This window comes from Cricetulus griseus, chromosome 4 (genome assembly GCF_003668045.3).
Source record: "Cricetulus griseus strain 17A/GY chromosome 4, alternate assembly CriGri-PICRH-1.0, whole genome shotgun sequence".
NCBI lineage: Eukaryota > Metazoa > Chordata > Mammalia > Rodentia > Cricetidae > Cricetulus > Cricetulus griseus.
In genome coordinates, this window is record NC_048597.1 from 148,637,803 (window position 1) to 148,659,620 (window position 21,818).

At 41.8% G+C, this 21,818-nt stretch overlaps 1 protein-coding gene across 1 annotated transcript; it reads left to right on the plus strand.

Moving 5' to 3' along the window:
• Nucleotides 1-10,681: 10,681 nt before the first annotated feature.
• On the plus strand, nucleotides 10,682-15,373 carry Acrv1 (acrosomal vesicle protein 1). The gene is given in 5 exon segments (XM_027412185.2): nucleotides 10,682-10,802; nucleotides 11,714-11,936; nucleotides 11,938-12,209; nucleotides 13,930-14,049; nucleotides 15,249-15,373. Coding segments are annotated over 5 exon segments (789 nt in total). The 5' UTR covers nucleotides 10,682-10,753.
• The last annotated feature ends 6,445 nt before the right edge of the window (nucleotides 15,374-21,818 follow it).

The window sequence follows — 21,818 nt, forward strand, 5'->3', positions numbered from 1 at the left end:
ACCTGATGGTCCTTCTATTATTCCCCCCCAGTTCTATTGTTGCAGGGCTATTTAAGCACACTCTAAGCCCCAATAAATCGCGACTGCTGGGCAAATCATCAAACAATGTGGAATAGGTCCACAATATGGCTATGGCTAATTTAAGGATGAATCCTCAAGGCCTGCTCCCCAACCATTTATGGCGAATGGATGTGACTCACATTACAGAGTTTGGCAAGTTAAAAATGTGCCACTCCACAAACAGGAGAAGCCACCAGGCATGTTATAAGTCACTGTTTAAGATATTTTGCTTACATGGGAATGCCAAAATTTATAAAAACAGATAATGGGTCTGGATATACTAACAAAGCTTTCCAGCAATTTTGTGCTTAATTCCTGAGACCAGCGCTACCGGGACAGCCCTTGTGGCCTAGTCCCGCCCAGCGTGCATGGACCTGCCTGCCGAGCCTGTAGCAGCGGGGATGGCTAGGCCTTTAGGGACGCAGCATGCCGCTGACTTGGGGGAGTGAAACGCCTGCCTCCATGCTTCTGTAGGATTGGCGAGACATGAGGCTAGCCTACAAGCCAGGCAGTGGTGGGACATGCCTTAATCAGCCGAGGATAGCCTCTGGCATCTATCAACGGCTCAAAATTATACTCAAGCCTTATGGAAAGATCCCCTAACTTACAAATGGCACGGACCAGATCCAGTCCTCATTTGGGGAAAAGAACATGCATGGATTTTTGATACTCAGGCCAATAATGCTAGATGGTTATCTTCATTGGGTTGGAGCTTTCCTTCTAGAACCTTCTGTAGTGCTGTATTTGTAGATATGTATTGTTTAAATCTGGTTTTGTCATGGAATATTTTGTTTTCTCCATCTATAGTGATTCAAAGTTTGCTGGGTACAGTAGTCTGGGTTGGCATCCATGCTCCTTTAGTGTTTGTAGGATATCTATCCAGGACCTTCTGGCTTTCAAAGTTTCCATTGAGAAGTCTGGTATGATTCTGGTAGGTCTGCCTTTATATGTTCCTTGGCCTATTTCCTTTGCTGCTTTTAATATTTTCTCTTTATTATGAAGGTTTGGTGTTTTGATTATTATGTGTCGAGGGTACTTCTTTTTGTGGTCCAGTCTGTTTGGTATTCTGTAAGCTTCTAATACTTTCATAGGCATATCCTTCTGTAGGTTGGGGAAGTTTTCTTCTATGATTTTGTTGAATATGTTTTCTGTACCTTTGATCTGTATTTCTTCACCTTCTTCTATACCTATTATTCTTATGTTCAGACTTTTCACAGTGTCCCGTATTTCCTGCATATTTTGTGTAAGGATTTGTTGGACTTGAGATTTTCTTTGGCCGATGACTGTATATCCTCTAGAGAATCTTCAACAACTGAGATTCTCTCTTCCATCTCTTGAATTCTATTGGTTATACTCACATCTTTAGTTCCTGATCATTTATCCAGCCTTTTTATTTCCAGCATCGTCTCATTCTCTGTTTTCTTTATTGTTTCTATTTCAGATTTCATGCCTTGAACTGTTTTGAGTGCTCCCTTCACTTGTTTAGGTTTTTTTTTTTTTTTTTGGCTTTCTTTAGATTCTTTAAGAGATTTGTTTACTTCTTGAAATTTTTGGTTTGTCTTTTCCTCCATCTCATGTAATTTTTTGCTTTTTTTCTTCTATTTTTTAAGGGATTTTTTTGTTTCCTCTTTAAAGGACTCTATCATCTTCCTAAGATAATTTTTGAGGTCCATCTCTTCTTCATCCTCTGTGTTGAGCTTTTCAGATCTTGCTGGAGTGGAGTCTCTAGATTCTGGTGGTGTCATATTGGTTTTTCTGTTGTTGAGTGTGTTCTTACTGTCTTCTTCCCATCCCTTCTTCCAGTGAGTACAAGTGGGGTCTCTCCCTCTCTCCGGTGGCTGGCAGAGGGCTCAGCCTTTGTAGGCAGCAGAATGGCAGAGGGTGGTGGGTAGACAAGGGTGTGGTGTGTTAGGACTCAGGGTGGGCCTTCCCGGTCTGGGCAGGTCCACTCTTACCCAGGTGGGCTCAGGCAAAAGGAAGCAGGGGTTGATGGGGGAGGTTGGGGAGCAGAGCAATGCCCAGACTCACCTGAGGCTAGGGCACCCTCAGCAGGACAGAGGGCTAGAAAGTTTTGTTAGTATATCCAGACCCAGTATCTGTTTTTATAACTTTTGACATTCCCATGTAAGCAAAACATCTTAAACAGTGACATATAACATGTCTGGTGGCTTCTCCTGTTTGTGAAGCAGCCATTAAGAAACCTTAATGTGTCAATTGCCACGTGCACGTATTTCAACCTGCCAAATTCTGTGATGTGAGTCACATCCATTTGCCATAAATGGTAGGGGAGCAGGCCTGGAGGATTCACCCCTAAATTAGCCACAGGTAGATACTGTGGGCACACTCTACATTGTTTGATGATTTGGCGAGCAGTCTCTCTGGTTAGGCGAAATTGTTTTCTCAAACTCCTGATATTCTGATGATGAAAGATATGAGACTGCCTTGCTCTCTCTATCTGAGGCAGAGCAACTAGTTTTGTTAATTTATCTGCAGATCTGTTTACTTTGTCTAGAGGCCCCGGAAGGTTCGAGTGGGCTCTTATATGACCCACAAAACATGGCAATTTTCTCAGGTTTTTAATTTGTTCAAATAACATTCTGACTTGACTATACTAGACCCTATGCATGGGACTGTCTCTATTACCTGGAGAGCCTTAAAGACATAATGACTGTTAGTGTACAAATTAAATGAATTATTTACTAGGAGCTGAAAGACCATTGCAACAGTTTGCAATTCGACTATTTGAGCTGTAGCCAGAGTTGTCTGCTCCACATATTTCTTTCCATCAATAATATTGGCGGCTCTCCCACTGGATGAGCCATCAGTAAAAACTAACATAGCATTTTTTTTGTAAACATTTTTTTTTCATTTTTTTATTTTTTATATATTTGAATTTGAATTACAAACAAGATTGAATTACATGACAATCCCAGTTCCCTTCTCCCTCCCTTCCTCCTCTACCACCCCCCCAACTAAATTCCTACCTATCATATATCCTTTCTTCTAATCTACAACTGACTCAAAATTTCTGCTTCTTCATGACCTCTGCATTCTTCCTTTTCTTCCCTTCTCACTCTCGTAGCTTCCTCCCCCCTCTTCCCATGTTCTCAATTTGCTCAGGGGATGGTGACCCTTTCCCCTTCTCCAGGGGATAAAGTTTGTCTCTTTTAGGATCTTTCTTGTTTACTAGTTTCTCCGGCAGTGTGTATTGTAGGATGGTAATCCCTTACTATATGTCTAAAATCCACATATGAGTGAGTACATATCATGTTTGTCTTTTTGTGATTGGGTTACCTCACTCAGAATAGTTTCTTCGAGTTCCATCCATTTTCCTGCAAATTTCAAGATTCCATTGTTTTTTTCTGCTGAGTAGTACTCCATTGTGCAAATGTACCACATTTTCTCCATCCATTCTTCAGTTGAGGGGCATCTAGACTGCTTCCAGTTTCTGGCTATTAAAGATAGTGCTGCTAACATAGCATTTTTTACAGGATTGCTTTACAATTTTTGGGAATATAAAAGGATGCATTAGCGTAAATTACAACAATTTACCGGAAACTGATTATCAATTCTCCCTGAAAACTGAGCAAAGGCAATCGCGCATGGATCACTGTTCTGGAACAACAAATTAACCTGTTGCTTGGTATAAGGGACATGTATTATATTTGGTTCTTTGCCAAAATACTTCCTAGATTCCACACAGCATTTTTGTACCATGCAGGCTACTGCTTCAAAATAATGGTCTAATACTTTGGCTGGCGAGACTGGTAGGTGTAGCCAGAGTAATGGTCCTTCCTGCCACAGAACAGAAGTCGGACTATGCCTTGTGGGGAGCAAATGGCTTTGCATAGTCAATATAACATATCTGTCGATGCTGAATCGCCTCCTCCAATTGTAGAAGGACTTGTCTACCTTCTTCTGTTAGCTTTCTAGGTGAATTGGGATCACTATCTTCCTTTAAAATATCACACAGAGGTTTCAAATCACCAGTAGGCTCTCTTAGAAAAGGACGTAACCATTGAATATTCCCTATCAGTCTTTGAAAATCATTTAAGGACCGTAAGCTATCTTTTCTAATCTCTAACTTTTGAGATCTAATCTCTTTAGGATATAACATATGACCCAAATATTGAAAAGGTGGCTGTCTCTGTACCTTCTCTGGAGCAATCACTAAGCCTGCTCTCTCGAGACTCTGCTGTAGCTGTCCATATGCCTCAAGCAGAACCTCTTCACATTTATGGGGAACAAAATATCATCTAAATAATGAACAATATAGACCCTGTCCCTAACCACTTGTATAGCCTGAGACACAAACTTCTGGCATAAAGTTGCACTATTGGCCATGCCCTGGGGCAAAACCTTCCAATGGTACCTCCTCATGGGCTCTTTAAAATTAACTGAAGGAATGCTAAATGCAAACCTATGACAGTCCTGAGAAGCCAGGGGAATAGTATAAAAACAATCTTTCAAGTCCACAACAATCTTATAAGTACCCTTTGGTACATTTGCAGGAATGGGTAATCCTGGCTGTAGTGCTCCCCTCGACTGCATGGTTTCATTAACTTTTCTCAAATCTTGTATCAGCCTCCATTTCCCTGTTTTCTTTCTAATCACAAAAATAGGAGAATTCCATGGGGGGAATTAGAAGGCTCAATATGACCACTGTCTAGCTGTTCCTGCACTAACTGCTGAGCAGCCTGTATTTTTTCTTCTATTAGAGGCCACTGATCATACTGACTCATCACTTTTCCATATGATGGAATCTGCATGGAGTGACTCTCAGTGACTCTCACTGCTTCTCAGTGACCTCTGCTAAAAATGCCCTAATCCTGCATTGGGATGTCTCCTGTTGGCTAAAGCGGAAACAACACTCCTCTCACTGTCCTGGCCCCCTCCTTGATGGGGCGACAATCCTTGCTAAGATACCTGATTAGCAACAATTGCACTTGGGCTATACAAGTACACTCCCATTCAGGCCATAACATCTCGGCCCCACAAATTCACAGGCAAATGAGGAACAATGAACGGCTGAAAAGTCCCTTTATGACCTTCATCATCTCTCCAATAAAGCTCATTACTACTCTGTTCAGGATTCTGTGTCTGACCAATTCCTTGTAACTGCATATTAGTTGCCATTTTCGGCCATGTGGAAGGCCATTGACTGCCTGTAATAATTGACCTGTCCGAGCCCATGTCCAAGAGGCCGGAAAAGGCCCTGCCACTTACGTATAAAGTAATCTCTGGGTGCTGAGAACCGATAGCCTGCAACCAATAGGCATCAGATGAACCAAACCCAGAATCTCCTCTCTTAATTCTCTTAACCTGGTTGTTTGTTCTCACCTGGGGAAGTAAAATCAACTGAGCAAGCCTCTGTCCTGACCTTATCACCAAAACTCCATTCGGAGAATGAGTCTTAACTTTTATCTCTCCTTCAAAATCAGCATCAATCACTCCTGGAATAACAAAAATTCCCCACATTGTTGTGCTACTCCTTCCTAGCAACAATCCAACAGTTCCACTCAGCAAAGGACCATAAACACCAGTGGGCAACACTGATATCCCCATCTCTGGTGTTAAAACCACATCTGCACCTGAGTAGAGAGGTCCAGTCTAGCTGTAAGACCCTCAGAAGCTGAGGCCTCCAGAATCTTTTCCCAGGACTGCGGCCACCCCAATCATCATGAGGAGGCTGAAACTTGATGCAAACAGCAAGAGGCTTTAATGAAAGGTAGACGTTTGTACAAACGGGCTCTCTTAGCATTCAGGCTAGAGAGCAGCTCCGTCCCCCAGGCACAGGCATTTTTAAAGGCAAAAACCTTAGGGAAGGGCCTTGACTCTCTGTTGAATATGTGACCAGAGTTATGGATTCCTAGGAAGCCCTTTGTCTTGAGGGGAGGCCTGGGAATCAGATAGCCTCCTGACCCCACCAGTTGTAAAACCTGCAGACCTCAGGATGTGCTAACTAATGGTAGCTATCTCTTTGTTTCACAGGGACCCTTAATTGTTAATGATTGACACACTGGCCAGTGGGGCAATCTGTTTCCTTCATGAGCCCCTCGGGGAGGTTGGCCATCTGGGAATTCTTGGTACCCAGTTATCTTGTGGCCTTGTAAGGGAGTAATTGCTGGTGGCTGGTAAATTCCAGGCACTAAGTCATAGTAGTAGCCTTGGTCAGTTTCTGGGCTATATTTCTTTGCTAATTTTTAAGTTTTTCATAGCACTCCCTGCCGTGGCTCTGTAGAGGTCCTGGACGGACCTTCTAGGGCAGGAAACCTCAGTTAAGTCACCCCATAGATTTGTCTCAGGGCCTGAGGCAGGCCCCCATAGTAGTTTCACTACAGGGGATTTCCCTGGGCATCTCTCTTAGAGCTACATTCGTATGCCCAGTGCCTACCTCTCATATAACTGGGGCATAGACCCGGTTCCCTATTCTCTCCCCTGTTAGGACATTGCCTAACTTGGTGTCCCTTTTGGCCACATCCAAAGCAACCTCCAGAAGGCTTCATGCCTTTCTTTTTCCCTGCATCTTGCTTTTTCTGTGGGAACAACATATCCTTAACTGAAGTCCCTTGCAGGGTGTCCACCATCGCCAGTCCCTGAGTGTAAGCCAGTCCGATAGCTGCACAAATCTTAATAAATTCATCTATGTCACCCTTCTTCCTGAGAGGCCTTAGCACTGCCTGGCATGCCGCATTAGCATTCTCATAAGCCAGCTGCTTTACGACCAAAAAGTCCAGCCTCTGTTCCTCCCATTATTCTAGACGACGCTTGCATTAGTCTAGAGACAAAGTCCTGAAACAATTTGTCTGGCCCCTGTCTGATTTTCGTCAAATCCTCCGCGTGCACACCAGCAGCTGGAAGTTTATTCCAAGATCTATATTCTTGTACTCCCCTTCACCAGCGAGCATCTCATAAGAAACAGGAAGGCCTTGGGCACTATTTTTCTCAGCTGCGACCTGACACTGCTCTGCAAAGTCTGTTTCCACAACAGATAATCTCCCCCAGACAGGCAGGCTTTGGCTATCTGCTTCCAATCCACTGGGGGTAGAGCTTCTACAGCCATATTCTCTACCAGTGTCTGGGTAAAAATCGCCGTCGGTCCATACTGGACACAGGCCATCTTTAGTTCCTTGAGCTGCTTGAACAGTATAGGCGCATGCCTTCTGCTTGTGTTCCCTTGAGCATCTGTAACCTCCAATATAGGGAACGTCTGAAACACTTATACGTCTTCTCCTCTGTCAGCCACCTCTCTAACGATAGCCTGCACTAGACACCTGCCCTGCTGCAGCTGCCTGTCCTGGCTTGAGGGATGCTTGCCACTTGGGCTGATCGATGTTTGCAGCAGTTGCAGACAAAAGCACCTTTCCCTGACCTGAGGAAACCTACAAGGTTTCTTGTGAGAGGGATTCCACTAAGTCTTTCAAGCCTCTTAAATTAATTCTTGCTGCATCTTGCCCTTAGGTCTCTGATCATCTGTTTTCCTAGTCGAAAATGAGAGAGGTGAAGACTCTTCGCCCTGGTATTCAGTAGCTCTCTCCTCATACTTTTCCCAATTACGTTTCTCTACATATGCTTCTTTTCCTGGTCTTTCCTTAGTAGGCATGGAGGGCCTCATCACCCTGCTAACTGGTTCTGAGGCAGATATCCTGTGTGGCTTAGTACCTGATTCTAAGCTCTCCCTTATAATTGTCCATAACCAAAGAGTATCTGTAGATACACTTTCAGGCCCCTGTTCATAATAACGCTGTCAGATTTTTAATCTGACCTCATTCCATAAATTGGAATCTATATTCCCATGTTCAGGAAACTCAGGCCACATCTGCTTTATAAATTCTACGAAATTATGTATGCGTTGCTGCTCAACTTCTGTTCCTTTATTTTTCAAAATCTCTCTAATTGACTGCACCATCACCTGCTTGCACTTCTTAGTCCCATATTTGCAGTTATATACAATTTTACTCCTGATTTAATGTCATTCACTCACCGTAATTATCATTTCTTTCCGCACGCGCTTCTCTTCTCTTTTTCTGCAGTGTCCATCATATCTGTCCCCCGTACTCAGCCCCACGTTTCGGCTCCAACTGTTCCAGACCCCTGACTTCAGGACTGTGAATGGAGCCAGCTGTACAGTCCTGGGTCCAATTGTGAGTGGGGGTGTGTAGACTAGGGAAATCTAATTACCCAAAGGTGGTAATGATGAGACAGGAAACACCATATCATATCAGTAGGGCTCCCAGCTGATGCTGAGAAGCCACAGTTTATTGAGAAGTCCATTTAAATAGTCTTCCAAGGGCAAGGCAGCATCAAGAAGCATCTATTATGATGTATATAGCTAATATCAAGTGATTCTATTGATTCAAGCATTACCTAAACAGCTCTCAGTCACATAGACAGAGTTCTCAGTCCAGGCGTGGGCCTACTCAAAGCTTAGGCCCATAGAGACGCAAACTAGGAGGCATTCTACTCTGAGGCCAAGGTAAACAATAGTAGACCTGCTGGAATTAGCAATACAATAGTGGGCCGGAGCTTTCGGGTGCTCCTGTTTACTGAAGCCAGAGGCTGGACCTTAAGACATTCCATAATGGAACTTTTCTTCTGTCCTGACAGTGTGTCCAGACTCAGGGTGGGCCTTCTGGTCTGGGCAGTTCCACTCTTGTAGGGGGGGGATGGTTTTAGGCAGAAGCAAGCAGGGATTGATGGGGGAGGTTGGGGGGGCAGAGCAGCACCCAGAATCACCTGAGGCTCGGGCACCCGAAGCAGGACAGAGGGCAGAGTGTAGACAGGGGTGAGGTGTTTCCGGACTCAGGGTGGGTCTTCTGGTCTGGGCATGTCCACTCTTGTGGGGGGTGGGGAGGGGGCGGTGTTTCAGACAAAAGCAAGCAGGGGTTGATGGGGGAGGTTGGGGGAACAGAGCAGCGCTCAGACTCACCTGAGGCTTGGGCACTCGCTGCAGGACAGATCGGCAAAACACTCTTATATAATAAAATTTTAGGTTTGTAAGTACTTTTGGCAGCAGCAATAAATAAATGTTCTGATGAGGAAAAAAAAATACTATTGTTCTCAAAGGGAAAGGAGATAACCTTAAGAAGCAGGAAAGGGAGAGGGAAGGGATGAATTGAGAGGATTCTGATAACTACCAAAGAGCAGTGCTGACAATCTAAAACAGGTGGACAGTACTAATAGCACCATCACTAATTTCTACAGTTGCTATCAATAAAAGCAGCCTATTCCCCATGAAGTCATGGAGCTATTGATATGTTCTTTCACACCTTTCTCTAAAGGAATCTAGTCTGAAGCTCAAGAATGCTAATTTAGACTTCCAACTCAAACAAGGTAGGGCATATTAAGCCTAAGTGACCACTCAGTTCAACTCTCCATAACGTATTACTTGTGTAGAGATGGAGACAAACACAGATGAAATAGAACATGCCTCCTTGGTTTACTTTAAAAATGCTTTGACCCCAGAATGACCATTTACTTCAGATGATCCAGGCTATAAGCTAGCCTATCTACCAGTTCTCTGTAGATTCTCCTCTAGGAAACAGAAAAATGATCTAGAAAAGTTAAGTCATTCATTCTTTCATTCAGAAGATTTACTATATACCTATTATGTAACAAGCATGCTACCAGGTACTAGGACTACAATGGTGAAGGAGTCAGGTAAGGTCCCTACTTTCAGAGGGCTTAAAGTCCAATGGGGGAAAGAAACTTAATTATAACAGAAATAAGACACACCTAATTTTAGGTCCAACATTCAGTGGTACATGGAACAAAGTGGCTCCAAAAGTGGGGGTTGGGGGGGTATGAGACGTTAGCTAGAAGATCTCTGCCATCCTGAGTTGTAGTTTTATAGCAAATAGATGTCTCATCACATCCATTTAGCTTGGCTAGCTCCTAGATAAAATCACAGGTCAAGGTATCGCTCTCAACCATCCCTTGATCATCATACTATTCTGTGTAACTCCTGTTATTTGAGTCACCCGTGTGATTCCTATAAACCATGCCTTTACAAGTACATATGTAGACTATTCTTAGAAGTGTATGATATTATAGAAAATTTTAAAAGTTGGGGCATGAAGACTTTAATTTATCCCTAAATTAAAGTAGGAAGGGAGAAAACATGTTACTATGGCCTAGTCATAGTTGGGGTCATGGGAGAAAGGCCACCCAAGAAGACCTTAAGGTGTAAAGACTCAGCCTGTGGCAACTGTGGCACCTTCTGCCCTCCAATCTTATGAGTAACCTGTCTGAATTCAAACCCAACAGTACTCAGGAGAGATCAGTCTTCCAGAGTACAGACCAGAGCCATTAAATGCTTATGTAGCCGGACAGAAACTAACTAGGTCACTACAGTTCACTGTTGACAACTCTCTCAAAAGTGCTATCTTTTAAACTTTACTAAAATAATGTGTGCATTTTGGTAACTTTTTTTTTTTTTTTTTTTTGAAGCTACTTCTTACACCATACTACACAGAGAAAATACTCATTACCCTTCACTAGTGGCATCACCATGGGTTACAGGCCAGCCTGCCTGAACAGGACATAAGAGTCACAATCCATTGTGAGGACATGTGAGTTGTTTCTCAAGTTCTAGAATTCCCAGAGGTTCTGATCCAACATTGGGAGTGTCTGTTCAGTCTCTTCTCAGCTCTTGAGTGTGCCACACTAGAGATCTCTCTATTCCTAAAGCAAAATGAAGGAGTTAATCTTCCTGTGTCTTTATCTGCTTGGATCTGCCAGAGGTAAGTGTTCTTTAAATACAAACCCTAGATAGACATCAGAGGTGGGGGGAGACTTCTCTTAAGGAATTTCTGTCCCCTTCAAGGAAGACCAGTCTTAGTTACCCAAAGAAACCTGACTTGGAATCAAGAGTTAACTAAGCAAAAGGAACTCTGAGCAGTCCTATACCAACCAAGATCTCCCCTAATTACCACCAAGGACCCACTGGCCTAACACGTCCCTGCTTCTTTCAACACTTGGGACTGGTGAGACAGCACTTTACCAATACAGCTCAAATCCCTGCTGGTAATTTTTATAGACTGATTTTGTGCTGTCATCTTCTAGTTTAAAGTTTATCCTAGCCAAAGATTAAAGTTTTCTATTGCTGAGTAAAACTCTGTGTCCTATCACCAGAACCAGAAAAGCTAACCTCAATTTAGGATGGAATTACTCAGTATTGAAAGCTGCTGGTGCCAGCACTTGAGAAGCAGAAAGGAATTTCTGCAATTTGAAGACAGCCAGGATCTCATACCCAGACCCTCTTATAGAGGAAAAGGACCATTCGCCTTCTCTCTCCCTCGCTATTTCTAATCTTCTCACCTCACCCACAGAGGAATCGGAAGAAGGGTTCTTTGATTTCTGATTCTGGTTTTGTTAGGTAGGGACATTCATTTCCCTTCATGTGTGTTTCATGCTTACATGAGAGGATCCCACATATACTTCTTGTCTTTAAGTCTCAGAAGTGGTCTTTCCAAACTTTCAAACACTTTTGTCTTTCCTGGTCTCCTGGAGTAGTTAGATGACTTCCCCCAACATCTAAACTGTCTCATCTAGACCGGCCACGAAACCCAGCAGTCCCAATTGTCTGGCTCCACAGGAACTCAGTCTTGATCCCATTCTTTCATCTTCACTATTCTTCTCTTCTCCATCCTAGGAGCACCACCAGGTCAGCCTGATGAGCTCCTTGACTCTGTAGACCACCAAGCTTCTGTTCAGCAACTTTCAAGTGAGTATTTCTCACTCTCAAACCCTTCGGATGCCGAGGCTTTATATGAAACTCCTTCAGGTGAGAAAGGTCTGACAGATCATAGTTCAAGCGAACATGAATCAAGTGAGCATACTTCAGGAGAACACTCTTCAGGTGAGCATACTTCAGGAACAGTCTTCTGAACATATGACAGGTAAGCACATGTCAGGCAAGCATATTATAGCAGAACACATTACAGGAGAGCACATCACGGGCGAGCACACTTCCGTTGAGCACACTTCGGGCGAGCACACTTCGGGAGAATCTGAACAGTCAGAAGTTTCAGAAGCGTCAACTGATCAAGTTTCAGGTGAAAAGACTGAGGAAGCGGGCGAGGCTGCTAGCGAGACTTCAGGTGAAAAGAATGAAGCTATGAGTACACCATTTCCAAGCACATCTTCAGGTGAGCCACAATGGAAGGCTTTTTGAAGGTTGAGGCCGCCCTGGCTACACAGTACAGTTCAAAGGAAGCCTCAGCAATTGAGCAATACCCTGTCTCCAATAGGGAAGAGGAGAGAGGGACAGAGGAAGGGGGGACAGAGGAAGGGGAGGGGAGAAGAAGAAAGGAAGTGAGGGGGGAACACATCAGGAACTCAATTGTTGAGAAGCATAAAGAAGTATAAAAGAATCATTGATATGTCACAAACAGCTCTGTTGAAGATCACAGTATCAGGAAGCATTTTCCAGGTTTCATGTAGCCCTGTGTGTAAGGCAATTTGGAGAACCCCCTTTTAAGAAACATAAAATCAATATAAAGTACTACTAGACTCTCCAACTCCATTCTTCATAAGAACTTACGAAGGATGAGAAAGATGGCTCAGTGGTGACACCTGCAGTCAAGCTTGACAACCTGAGTTCAATAGCCAAGGCTCACATTGTAGAAGGGACCAGACTCCCCGTTGTCCTTTGACCTCCATACATATGCCATTCACAGTAGAAAAAAAAAAAAATCTAAAGTTTGATGTCTCAAATTACTATCAGATAAAATATTTCATTTCACCAAATTATGTTTATTATTCCAAATTTTTAGATGAGTAAGGTAAACTGTTATCCCAATGTCAGTCATATTTCTAGAAAGTAGTAAATTAAACTCAGGTCTGCTTGCCGCTTTTCTGCTCTGCTTCTTTATGCTTCTCACTAGGGCTTAGCACTAGAGATAGCATAAGGATGCAGAAGCATTCAGAATGTTGTCACTGATCCAAGGTAACTCTAAAAATAGAAACTGTGCCCGGTTCATGTCTGTTATTTCAGTACTTGGGAAGATGAGGCAGGAGGATTGGTATGACTATGAGGTCAGATTGGACTAATACTCAAAAACCTCTCCCTCCCTCCCTCCCTCCCTCCCTCTCCCTCTCTCTCTCTCTCTCTCACACACACACACACACACACACACAAGGGACGGAGGAAAGAAAGGGAGTGGAAGGGAGGGAGGGAAGGGAGGGAGATAGGGAAGGGAAGAAGGGAATGAGGAAGGGAGGGAAAGAGGGAAGGGACGGAGGGAAAGAGAAGGGAGAGGGGAGGGAGCGAAGGAGGGAAGGAAGGAGGGAGGGAAGGAAGACAGAGGAGGGGGGAGGGAGGGAGGGAGGGGCACTCTTTATGGGGCTGGCCACATTCTAGCATGCTTACTGATTAGTTAAACTGGATCCAAGTGTGTTTGTCTTGGGGCGCATCAGCGTATGACAGAGGTTCAGTTACCTAACAGTTTTCTCTTATGAAGTAAACATGGCAGAAGGGCATTTACTTACAAATTTAAGAAGCCAGTAGGAAACAGACTAGAGTAAAAGTGACTCAGATAAATTTAGTATTCATCAGTAATAAAGATTATAAAGAAGAAAAAGTATTATGATTCAGAAAAGGGAACACAGTAGTCCACACTTGTAATCCCATCACTGGGCAATTAAGCAAGATCTTGTCTCCAATAACCAAAAGGAGAGGGAGGAGTTAAGATGGGGAGAGGGACTGGGGGCACAGCTCAGTGGCAGAGCACTTGCCTAAGACCCTAGAGGTTTAATCCCCAGTACTGCTAACTAAGAAATATGTTTACCTTTTGCAACTCACTCCCCATGTCTGACAAAACTAAGTGGTCTGTGGGGAAATTTCATCAAGCTTTTCTCAAATCCCAGGTATAGCAATAAATTGCCACACGTGTGCTTATATGAACGATGATGGAAAATGTCTTCGTGGAGAAGGAGTATGCACCACTCAAAATTCCCAGCAGTGCATGTTAAAGAAGATCTTTGAAGGTAGTAGGAACTACCTGGGGGAAAGTTGCCAGAGAGCACATCAACCGTCTTTTAAATAAAAATGGGAGGGGAGGCAGTAGGAATCAACTTGGGGGTTCAGAAGACTTCATTCCTTCAAGGATTGACCAGAATTCTAGGTACTGACAGGCTCTTATGGGGGTGTGGGGGGGAGTAGAAAAAAGGAAATTGAAAAGTGGCTTCAGAATAAAGAAACATTTAAGTTGTTCCTTAAGCTACTTACATATTGACTACACTCAGAACTGTCTAGTTCGTTCATGGCTATATCTTCTTAGGACACAGTACAATGTACAACAAATGGTTTACAAATGTATTTAGTAGACCCTGAATAAACTAACCAGCAACTGTCTATAGACCTGTGTGCACAGGGTGACAAAACTGAGTGTATAATCTCACATTTCCTCAACCCTTACACTTAGTACTCATCTCCAAACAAGGAATCTTGGTTACTCCCATTCCATGAACCACACTGCCTGACTCTGGTTTGTCCAACCCCTTGATAGAAACAGTCTTCCTGTATTTCTATAATTGCACATTTAACCATCACTGAATAAACATCAACACATACTGCAAGTCTTTCAGAAAGCTGCATCAAACACAAAGTGTACAGAAAGGCTGTGGTCTAACATAAGAAAATTACAGAGAAAAGTGGAGAGGTGATACCTTTTCTCTGGACTTGGGAGGATACACAGCAAAACCTGCAAGATGGCTCAGTAAAGGTGCTTGCCCACCAAGCCTAATGACGTGAGTTTTATCACAGCAACCCACATGGCAGGGGAGGAATGACTTAGAAAATGGCTATGGAATGTGACTAAGAGAATTTTTCTAGCGCATCTTTGAAAGAAAATTTTAAATTCTGAGTACCTGGGGTTCGAATGTGAATGAGATGGAAGTTAAGGATGCTAGCCAGCTTGCTAGGTTTGTAGTGAAGAATAATGGCAGGAAAGTAGCATGGTCCAGAGAGAATAATGAGCTTGATGAAACTACCATGAGAGGAAGAAAATGAAGGCAAAAACAACGGGAATGGGCAGCTGGTAAAGGAAGCAGACAAAAGGAAAGGGATGAGAAAATAAACACACGAAAGTCCTGGTATCCGCGCATGGGAACACTGGGGACCATGGTTAAAGGATAAGGTTGGGAGAAGCAGCTTTCTGTTAATGCCAGTCTGATTCTTCTTTGAGGTGGAAAACTCCAGTTCATGGTTCAAGGGTGTGAGAACATGTGCCCATCTATGAACCTCTTCTCTCATGGAACAAGAATGCAAATTATGTGCTGTCGGAATGAACCTCTCTGCAACAAGACCTAGAAGCCTGTGCCTCCACTTCTTGCTCTGACTCAGGCAGCTTCACTGCTCTACTTGGCTCAATTTATATTCAACTTCAACTAATCACAACTGTCTCTGCCTGATGAGACAAGAAGCTCCACCCTTATCTTTATAATACCCCATTGCCTATGCCCTCTGACTTCTCTGCTCCCCTCCTTCCCCAGATTTTCCTTTCTGCAATAAATCCCTATTGTTAAAGAACACAGGCTTCAGTAAGATTGTTTTTCATTAGTCTAGTTGCAAAATTGTTTCTTTCCATAACTAAAAAAAAAAGGAATGTTTTGCACAATCATTTATGAAAGCTGAAGCGGTCTCCTGGGTTAGATATAACCCTTGCTAATACAAGGTACACATTAACCTTCCACGGATCATAAGCAATATGTAGGTCTGTCCCCCACAACCTTCTACTTTTAGTACACACAACTCAATCCTTTTGTTTTTGAGCTTTTTGTCTTCAATAGTCCACTATGAACATAATGGAAACAAAATACTTTTCATTTAAGCAATCTATAATATTTAAATCATTTTCAGATCATCATAGAGGAGCAGGTGGAATACTGAACTGTCCTTCACCTCAAGTTGTTTTCAAGTGCATGGTTGCCACTTATTCTCAGGAAAGAACCAGAGGGTAGTTAGAAAAGATAGCATCCTTCCTCCACAAATAAGGAAATGTGACACATAAGACTTATTATTTAGACTCCACATTATTACAAATTGACTAACGTTACAGAACTAGTGAGACAACTGGATTCCAAAACCAAATCTGCATGTCCTCAAAGTGAGTCTTCACATTAAACATCATAGAGTCAAGAAGTTTTTTTCAAAACCAAAAAAATTAGGCATCACTAACACATAATTAAAAGCTCAAGAACAGCTACTGGTTTGGGTTTGTTTGCTTATTTTGTTTTTTGTTTGTTTGTTTGGTTTTTTTTTTTTTTTTGGTTTTTCGAGACAGGGTTTCTCTGTTTTGGAGGTTGTCCTGGAACTCACTCTATAGACCAGGCTGGCCTCGAACTCAGAGATCCACCTGCCTCTACCTCCCGAGTGCTGGGATTAAAGGCGTGAGCCACTGACGCCCAGCCCAGCTGCTGATCTTGTACATTGCAAAGCAACAGACTTTAATTTCAATAAAATAACTCACCACTTTTTAAATATTAAAGCTTATGGTATCATGACTACTTTTTTTTTTTTTAAATAGTCTATAGTCCAAGCTAACCTAGAATTTACCATGTAGCTCCAAGCTGGTCTCAAATTTGTAGCAATTCCTCTGGCTCAGCCTCCCAAGTACTGCCATGGTAAGTATGAGCTATCTACCATGCATAAGAACTCCTACACTTCATAAAACAGTGTCAGTTATAGAAAATGTAAATAAACACACACACACAAACACACTCATATCCTCACTCACACAAATGGCTCTTCTCAAAAATCACCTGAATAACAGGTTCCACTGATAGCAAAATGAACTCCTGTTAGCAGAGTTGATACAACTGGTCTCTTTGAGGGGAGGGGATATAGACCTACTAGCTATAAAGTATTGGGAAAAATAAAAATTCAAATGTGTTATTAAAAGCTAAGAGACTTCTGGCCTTCACCTTTGGGGACCAAAACTATCACAATTATACACATTATATACTCAATCAAAAAAAGTAAAAAAGCTTCAAAAGTTCTTCTGAAATAGAGAAGTCACTACAAACAAAAACTGCGCTGAGTGAGATCTGTGGGCTTCTGCATGATTAACTTTCAACCCATGTGGGCAAAAACCCAAAGTCAGTGGTCAGAGGCTTCAAAGAATACTGGCTAGAGCTGGCCAAGTAGCTGTAAATTGGGGGAATTCCTGGAGAAAAGAGCCACAGGAGAGACACTCAATTGAGGATCTACTCTGACCAAATTCTTGACTGATCTTCTGAATTCCAAGAAGCCCAATAACAGTAGTATCTGAAAGCTGAAAGAACAGAGCAGAGATCTGCTTGTGTGTGCAAGTCCTCCATGCTAATGTCCCACTAAAAAAAAAAAAAAAAAACCAGCACTCTTCACAGGAACACACAGCATCCAGAATCTCTACAACTCAGCATCTACTACATAATAATGTATTAGGCATAGGAAAGGAAAGGAACTAGTAGCCAAGGGAAGAAAAAGGCAATAAGACAAATTTATGAGCCTAAAGGGGAAAAAAAAAAAAAAACCTTAAAAAGACGGATACAAAACAGACAGCTAAGTAAAATAACTGGAAAAAATATCACTAGATGATTTTAACAGGATATTGGGCCCAAATAAGACATCACTCAAAGCCAGGTGTTGGTGGCCCATATCTTTAATCACAGCACTTGGGAAGCAGAGGCAGGCAGATCTCTGTGAGTTCGAGGCCAGTGTGGTCTACACAGCGAGTTCCAGGACAGGATCTAAAACAATACAGAGAAACCTTGTCTTGAAAAACCAAAATAACAGATATCACTCAATGTGAAGATAAATAGTATTCAATTGGAAGAAAGGAACAAAGCTTCAAAAATGAATTAATTGTTACCAAACACTTTAGCATTTAAGTACAGCTCGAATTTGCCCATATTGGATGAAGAATAAGCTTACAGATCCATAGCAAGATAAACAGAAAACTGAAGGCACATAACAGTTGAAATACTTAAAGAGAATAAAATACGAATGTTTGCATTCATTACTGGCTTTTGCTCTACCCTCGAAACAGCAAGCCATACTTAGGGAGCAATAGCCCAGTTGTCAAAACCTGTTCTCCAACTGTGGGAACAGGCCTTATTTGCAACCTTCTAGCCCTTTGGGAGACTGCTGATAGGTCTATTTCTCCTAATTTAAGAGTTCACTCAAGAACAAACAAAACTGCTGTGATCGCAAGTTGGGAAAAACCATGGGAAACAATGAATAAAGTTACAGAGAGAGGGACTAAAGACAGGGACATACCTGAACATGAGGTTATGGCCAGAGGAATACAACAGAATATGTAAACTTCAGCTTGACATGATATAAACACTTTTAATCCAAATGCTTGGAAGATGAAGGTAAGCAATCAGAAATTCTAGGCTAATCTAGGCCACAGGAGAAGCTATCTTCTGAGATTAGTGAAGTGTCTGCCCCTCAAGCAGAAGGAACTACTTGAGTACCCATGTACCCATGGGTACCCATGAAAAAAATGCCTGTACCTCCCATAATAGATACAAATGTACATATGTGACAGGTAAGCAGAGCAAGCAGCTATATACATAGAGGAATTGAGAAAAATATACAAAGGCAAGATGAATAAGGAGACCAGAGATGACACTAACCCTTCACAGCAGCTTGAGCGGAAGACTCAAAACACGCCTTGCTATTATGATGTGGCCTGTTTTAGACAAAGCAACTTTAAGTGTTTTTTCAAGAAAAAAAAAAAAAACAAATTTTAAAGATTTGTTTTTCCTGTGTTGTCCTTATGTGTGCAGGTTTGTATGGATGAGTATGTGCACTTGAGCACAAGTGCCCAAAAAGTCCAGAAGAGTATATTGGAATCCCTGGAGCTAGCTATAGACTGTGAGCTGTCCTGTGTGAACGCCGGGAACTGGATTTAAATGCTCTGCAAGAGCAGTCAACTCTCTGAACCACTGAGCCCTATCTCCAGTGCCAAACATTCCACAAAACTATTGCAAGACATGCAAATAAAGAAGAAAAATGACTGTACTGAAACAGATTTTAGCCAGGCAGGTAGTGGTGGTGCACTTCCCAGATAGCCAGGACTACACAGACAAACCCACCTCAAAAAAAAAGAAAAAGAAAAAAAATTGTGTTCAAAAACAACAGTTTCACTCAAAGAATTGAGCGTAATTAGAAAACAATACATAAAGAAACAGTACCAGTGCTAGAAGAGTTCAAGAGCAGATTTAAATTAAGAGTCAACAACTTCTTTCTTCAGTTCTGGAGATTAAGTCTAAGGCTTCAGTACTCATGTTAGGCAGGTATTCTACCACTGACCCATGTTCCTGCCTAACCCATCATCTCAGGACAGGTGACTTTAAATCTAAGGGATGGAGACAGGGTTGAAGTAAACAGTTTAATTGATTTAAAAGACACTATCAAACAATTAGTATTTGGGATCCCACAGGCAACAAAGGATAGACAGACAGCATTTGGATGAAATTCTTCCAAATCAGAAGACAGACATGGAGGTAAAAACACAGGAAATTCAATAAACTCTAGGGATGGCCCAGGAGAACCACACTGAGACATACACACTATTAAAAGACTATCAACAAAGACAAAAAAGGAATCTTGGAAGCATTAAAGTAACTCACTAAATAGAAAGGATCCCAAATATGATTCTCTGTTAACTAGATACAGTGGTATACACTGGAGGCTGAGGCAGAAGAGTTGCAAGTTTAGTGTGGACCTGGACTATGACTGAGGCCCAAGTCACCATAGAGCAAATAATGCCACCCTATCCCAAAAGTGGTTTATAAAAATAAAAGATTATTAATTTCTAAGCAGAAACCTTGTAGGCCAAAATGCAGTGAGGTAATATAAACATTACTGAAAGAAAAAAAAATGGCTAAAGACTATCAACTAAAAATTCAGAGTCTGATAAAACAAAATTGTCCCTTGGAAATGAAGACAAATTAACATTCACAGAGGGAGAATTAAAGGAGTGGGTTATAACTATACCTGCTATGTAAGAAATGCTAAAGATGGTTCCTTCAACCTGAAATGAAAGGATGCCAGACAACAGAAAAAAAAAACAAAAAACAAAAAACAAAAACAAAAATACATGATATAAAGACCTCTGTAAAGATAATCATAAAAATCCTAGCTTAAGGATATAGTTCAATGATAAAGTGCTTTCCTGGCTTGAATGTGGCCCTAGGTTGGATCAACAAAAATATAACAACAATTATTTAAAAGCCAAGTATATGGAAGATAGCTATCAGCTCACCTTCCAAGTAAAAGCAGGCATGGTACCACTCATGTATAATCCCAGCTCTTGAGAGGCAGAGACAGGAAAATGAGGAATTCAAAGCCATCCATTCATATAGAGCAAATTAAAGGCCAGTCTAGATTACATGAAATCCTGCTTCAAAAGAACAAAAAAGAAAACATAGATCTATTGTAGTGTACATACAGGCAAAGATACAATTTTTTATATTAATAAAATTACATGGGGAGGACAATGCAGCTGTAAATATAGTTGTTCTGTCACAGTCAAGTTAGGCAAGGCATACTACGCAATCCCAGTACTTGGGTCACTAAGGCAGGAGGGGAAAAGAACCAGCCTAAACAGATAGTGAGTTCAAAGCCAGTCTGAGCTACATAGTCAGACCCTGTCTCTTAAAAAAAAAAAAAGTTGTTATTAATTTTAAATAGTTGCTGGGTGGTGGTGCATGCCTTTAATCCCAGAACTTAGGATGGATCTCTGTGAGTTTGAGGCCAGCCTGGTCTACAGATTGAGTTGCAGGGCAGCCAGGACTCAGGACTGTTATATAGAGAAACCTGTTTGGGGGAGTGGGTAGGGGTTAAATATATTGTTCTACTTTACAAGAAAAGATAAAGAATAAAAATAATATAGCTACTATGGCAAACAATATTATAGTGCCCAAAAATATTAAAAACACAATTATCACATCACCTAGAAATTCTACCTCTGGGTATACACACAAAAGAATTAAAAACAGAGACTTGAGCAGATATTTATATATCCATTTTCACACCAGTATCATTTACAGTGGACAAAAGGTGGCAACAATCCAAACATACAAGAGTAAGTGCACATGTGCGGGGGAGGGGGGCATATGTGTGCGCACGCAGACACAACACAGGCACACATGCACACACGTGCACTGTGGAATATTAGTCACAGAAAGGAATGAAACCTGATATACGTTATAACATAGATAATTCCTGAATACAGAAGTATGAAATAAGCCAAACAAATACCCAATTCTATTTATGGTAATTACAGGAGCATTCAAATTCATGGAGACAAATAGCAAAATGGTGGATGCAAAGGGCTGACAGGAAGCAGTAAGTCATGATTTGATAGACACAGGCTCTGGAGACAGTACTACATAACATCAGATGAAGAGACAATCACATAGAACTGTACAGCTCAGACCAAACTCGGAAATTTAAGTGTGATGAAAAGTTGTAAATGTGGGAGTGGGACCGTAGAAGTATCATTCTGATAGCTTTTCTAGAAAATAAACTACCAAGGAATAAGTAACAGTATTAAAAAGATGACCAATTTTAACCACTGTGGTACTACAATGTGGAAAACAGGAGACTGAATAGACTGGGTTCCAGTTAATTTCTGTGTCTAGGAGAGGTAAGTAAGCCGGCATACGCCAATATGTAACACACATTAGCCACAAAATTGTAAGTGTTCTTAGCTTCAGACTCATTGTAATTTATCTACAAAAAGGAATACAAGACCCCAATC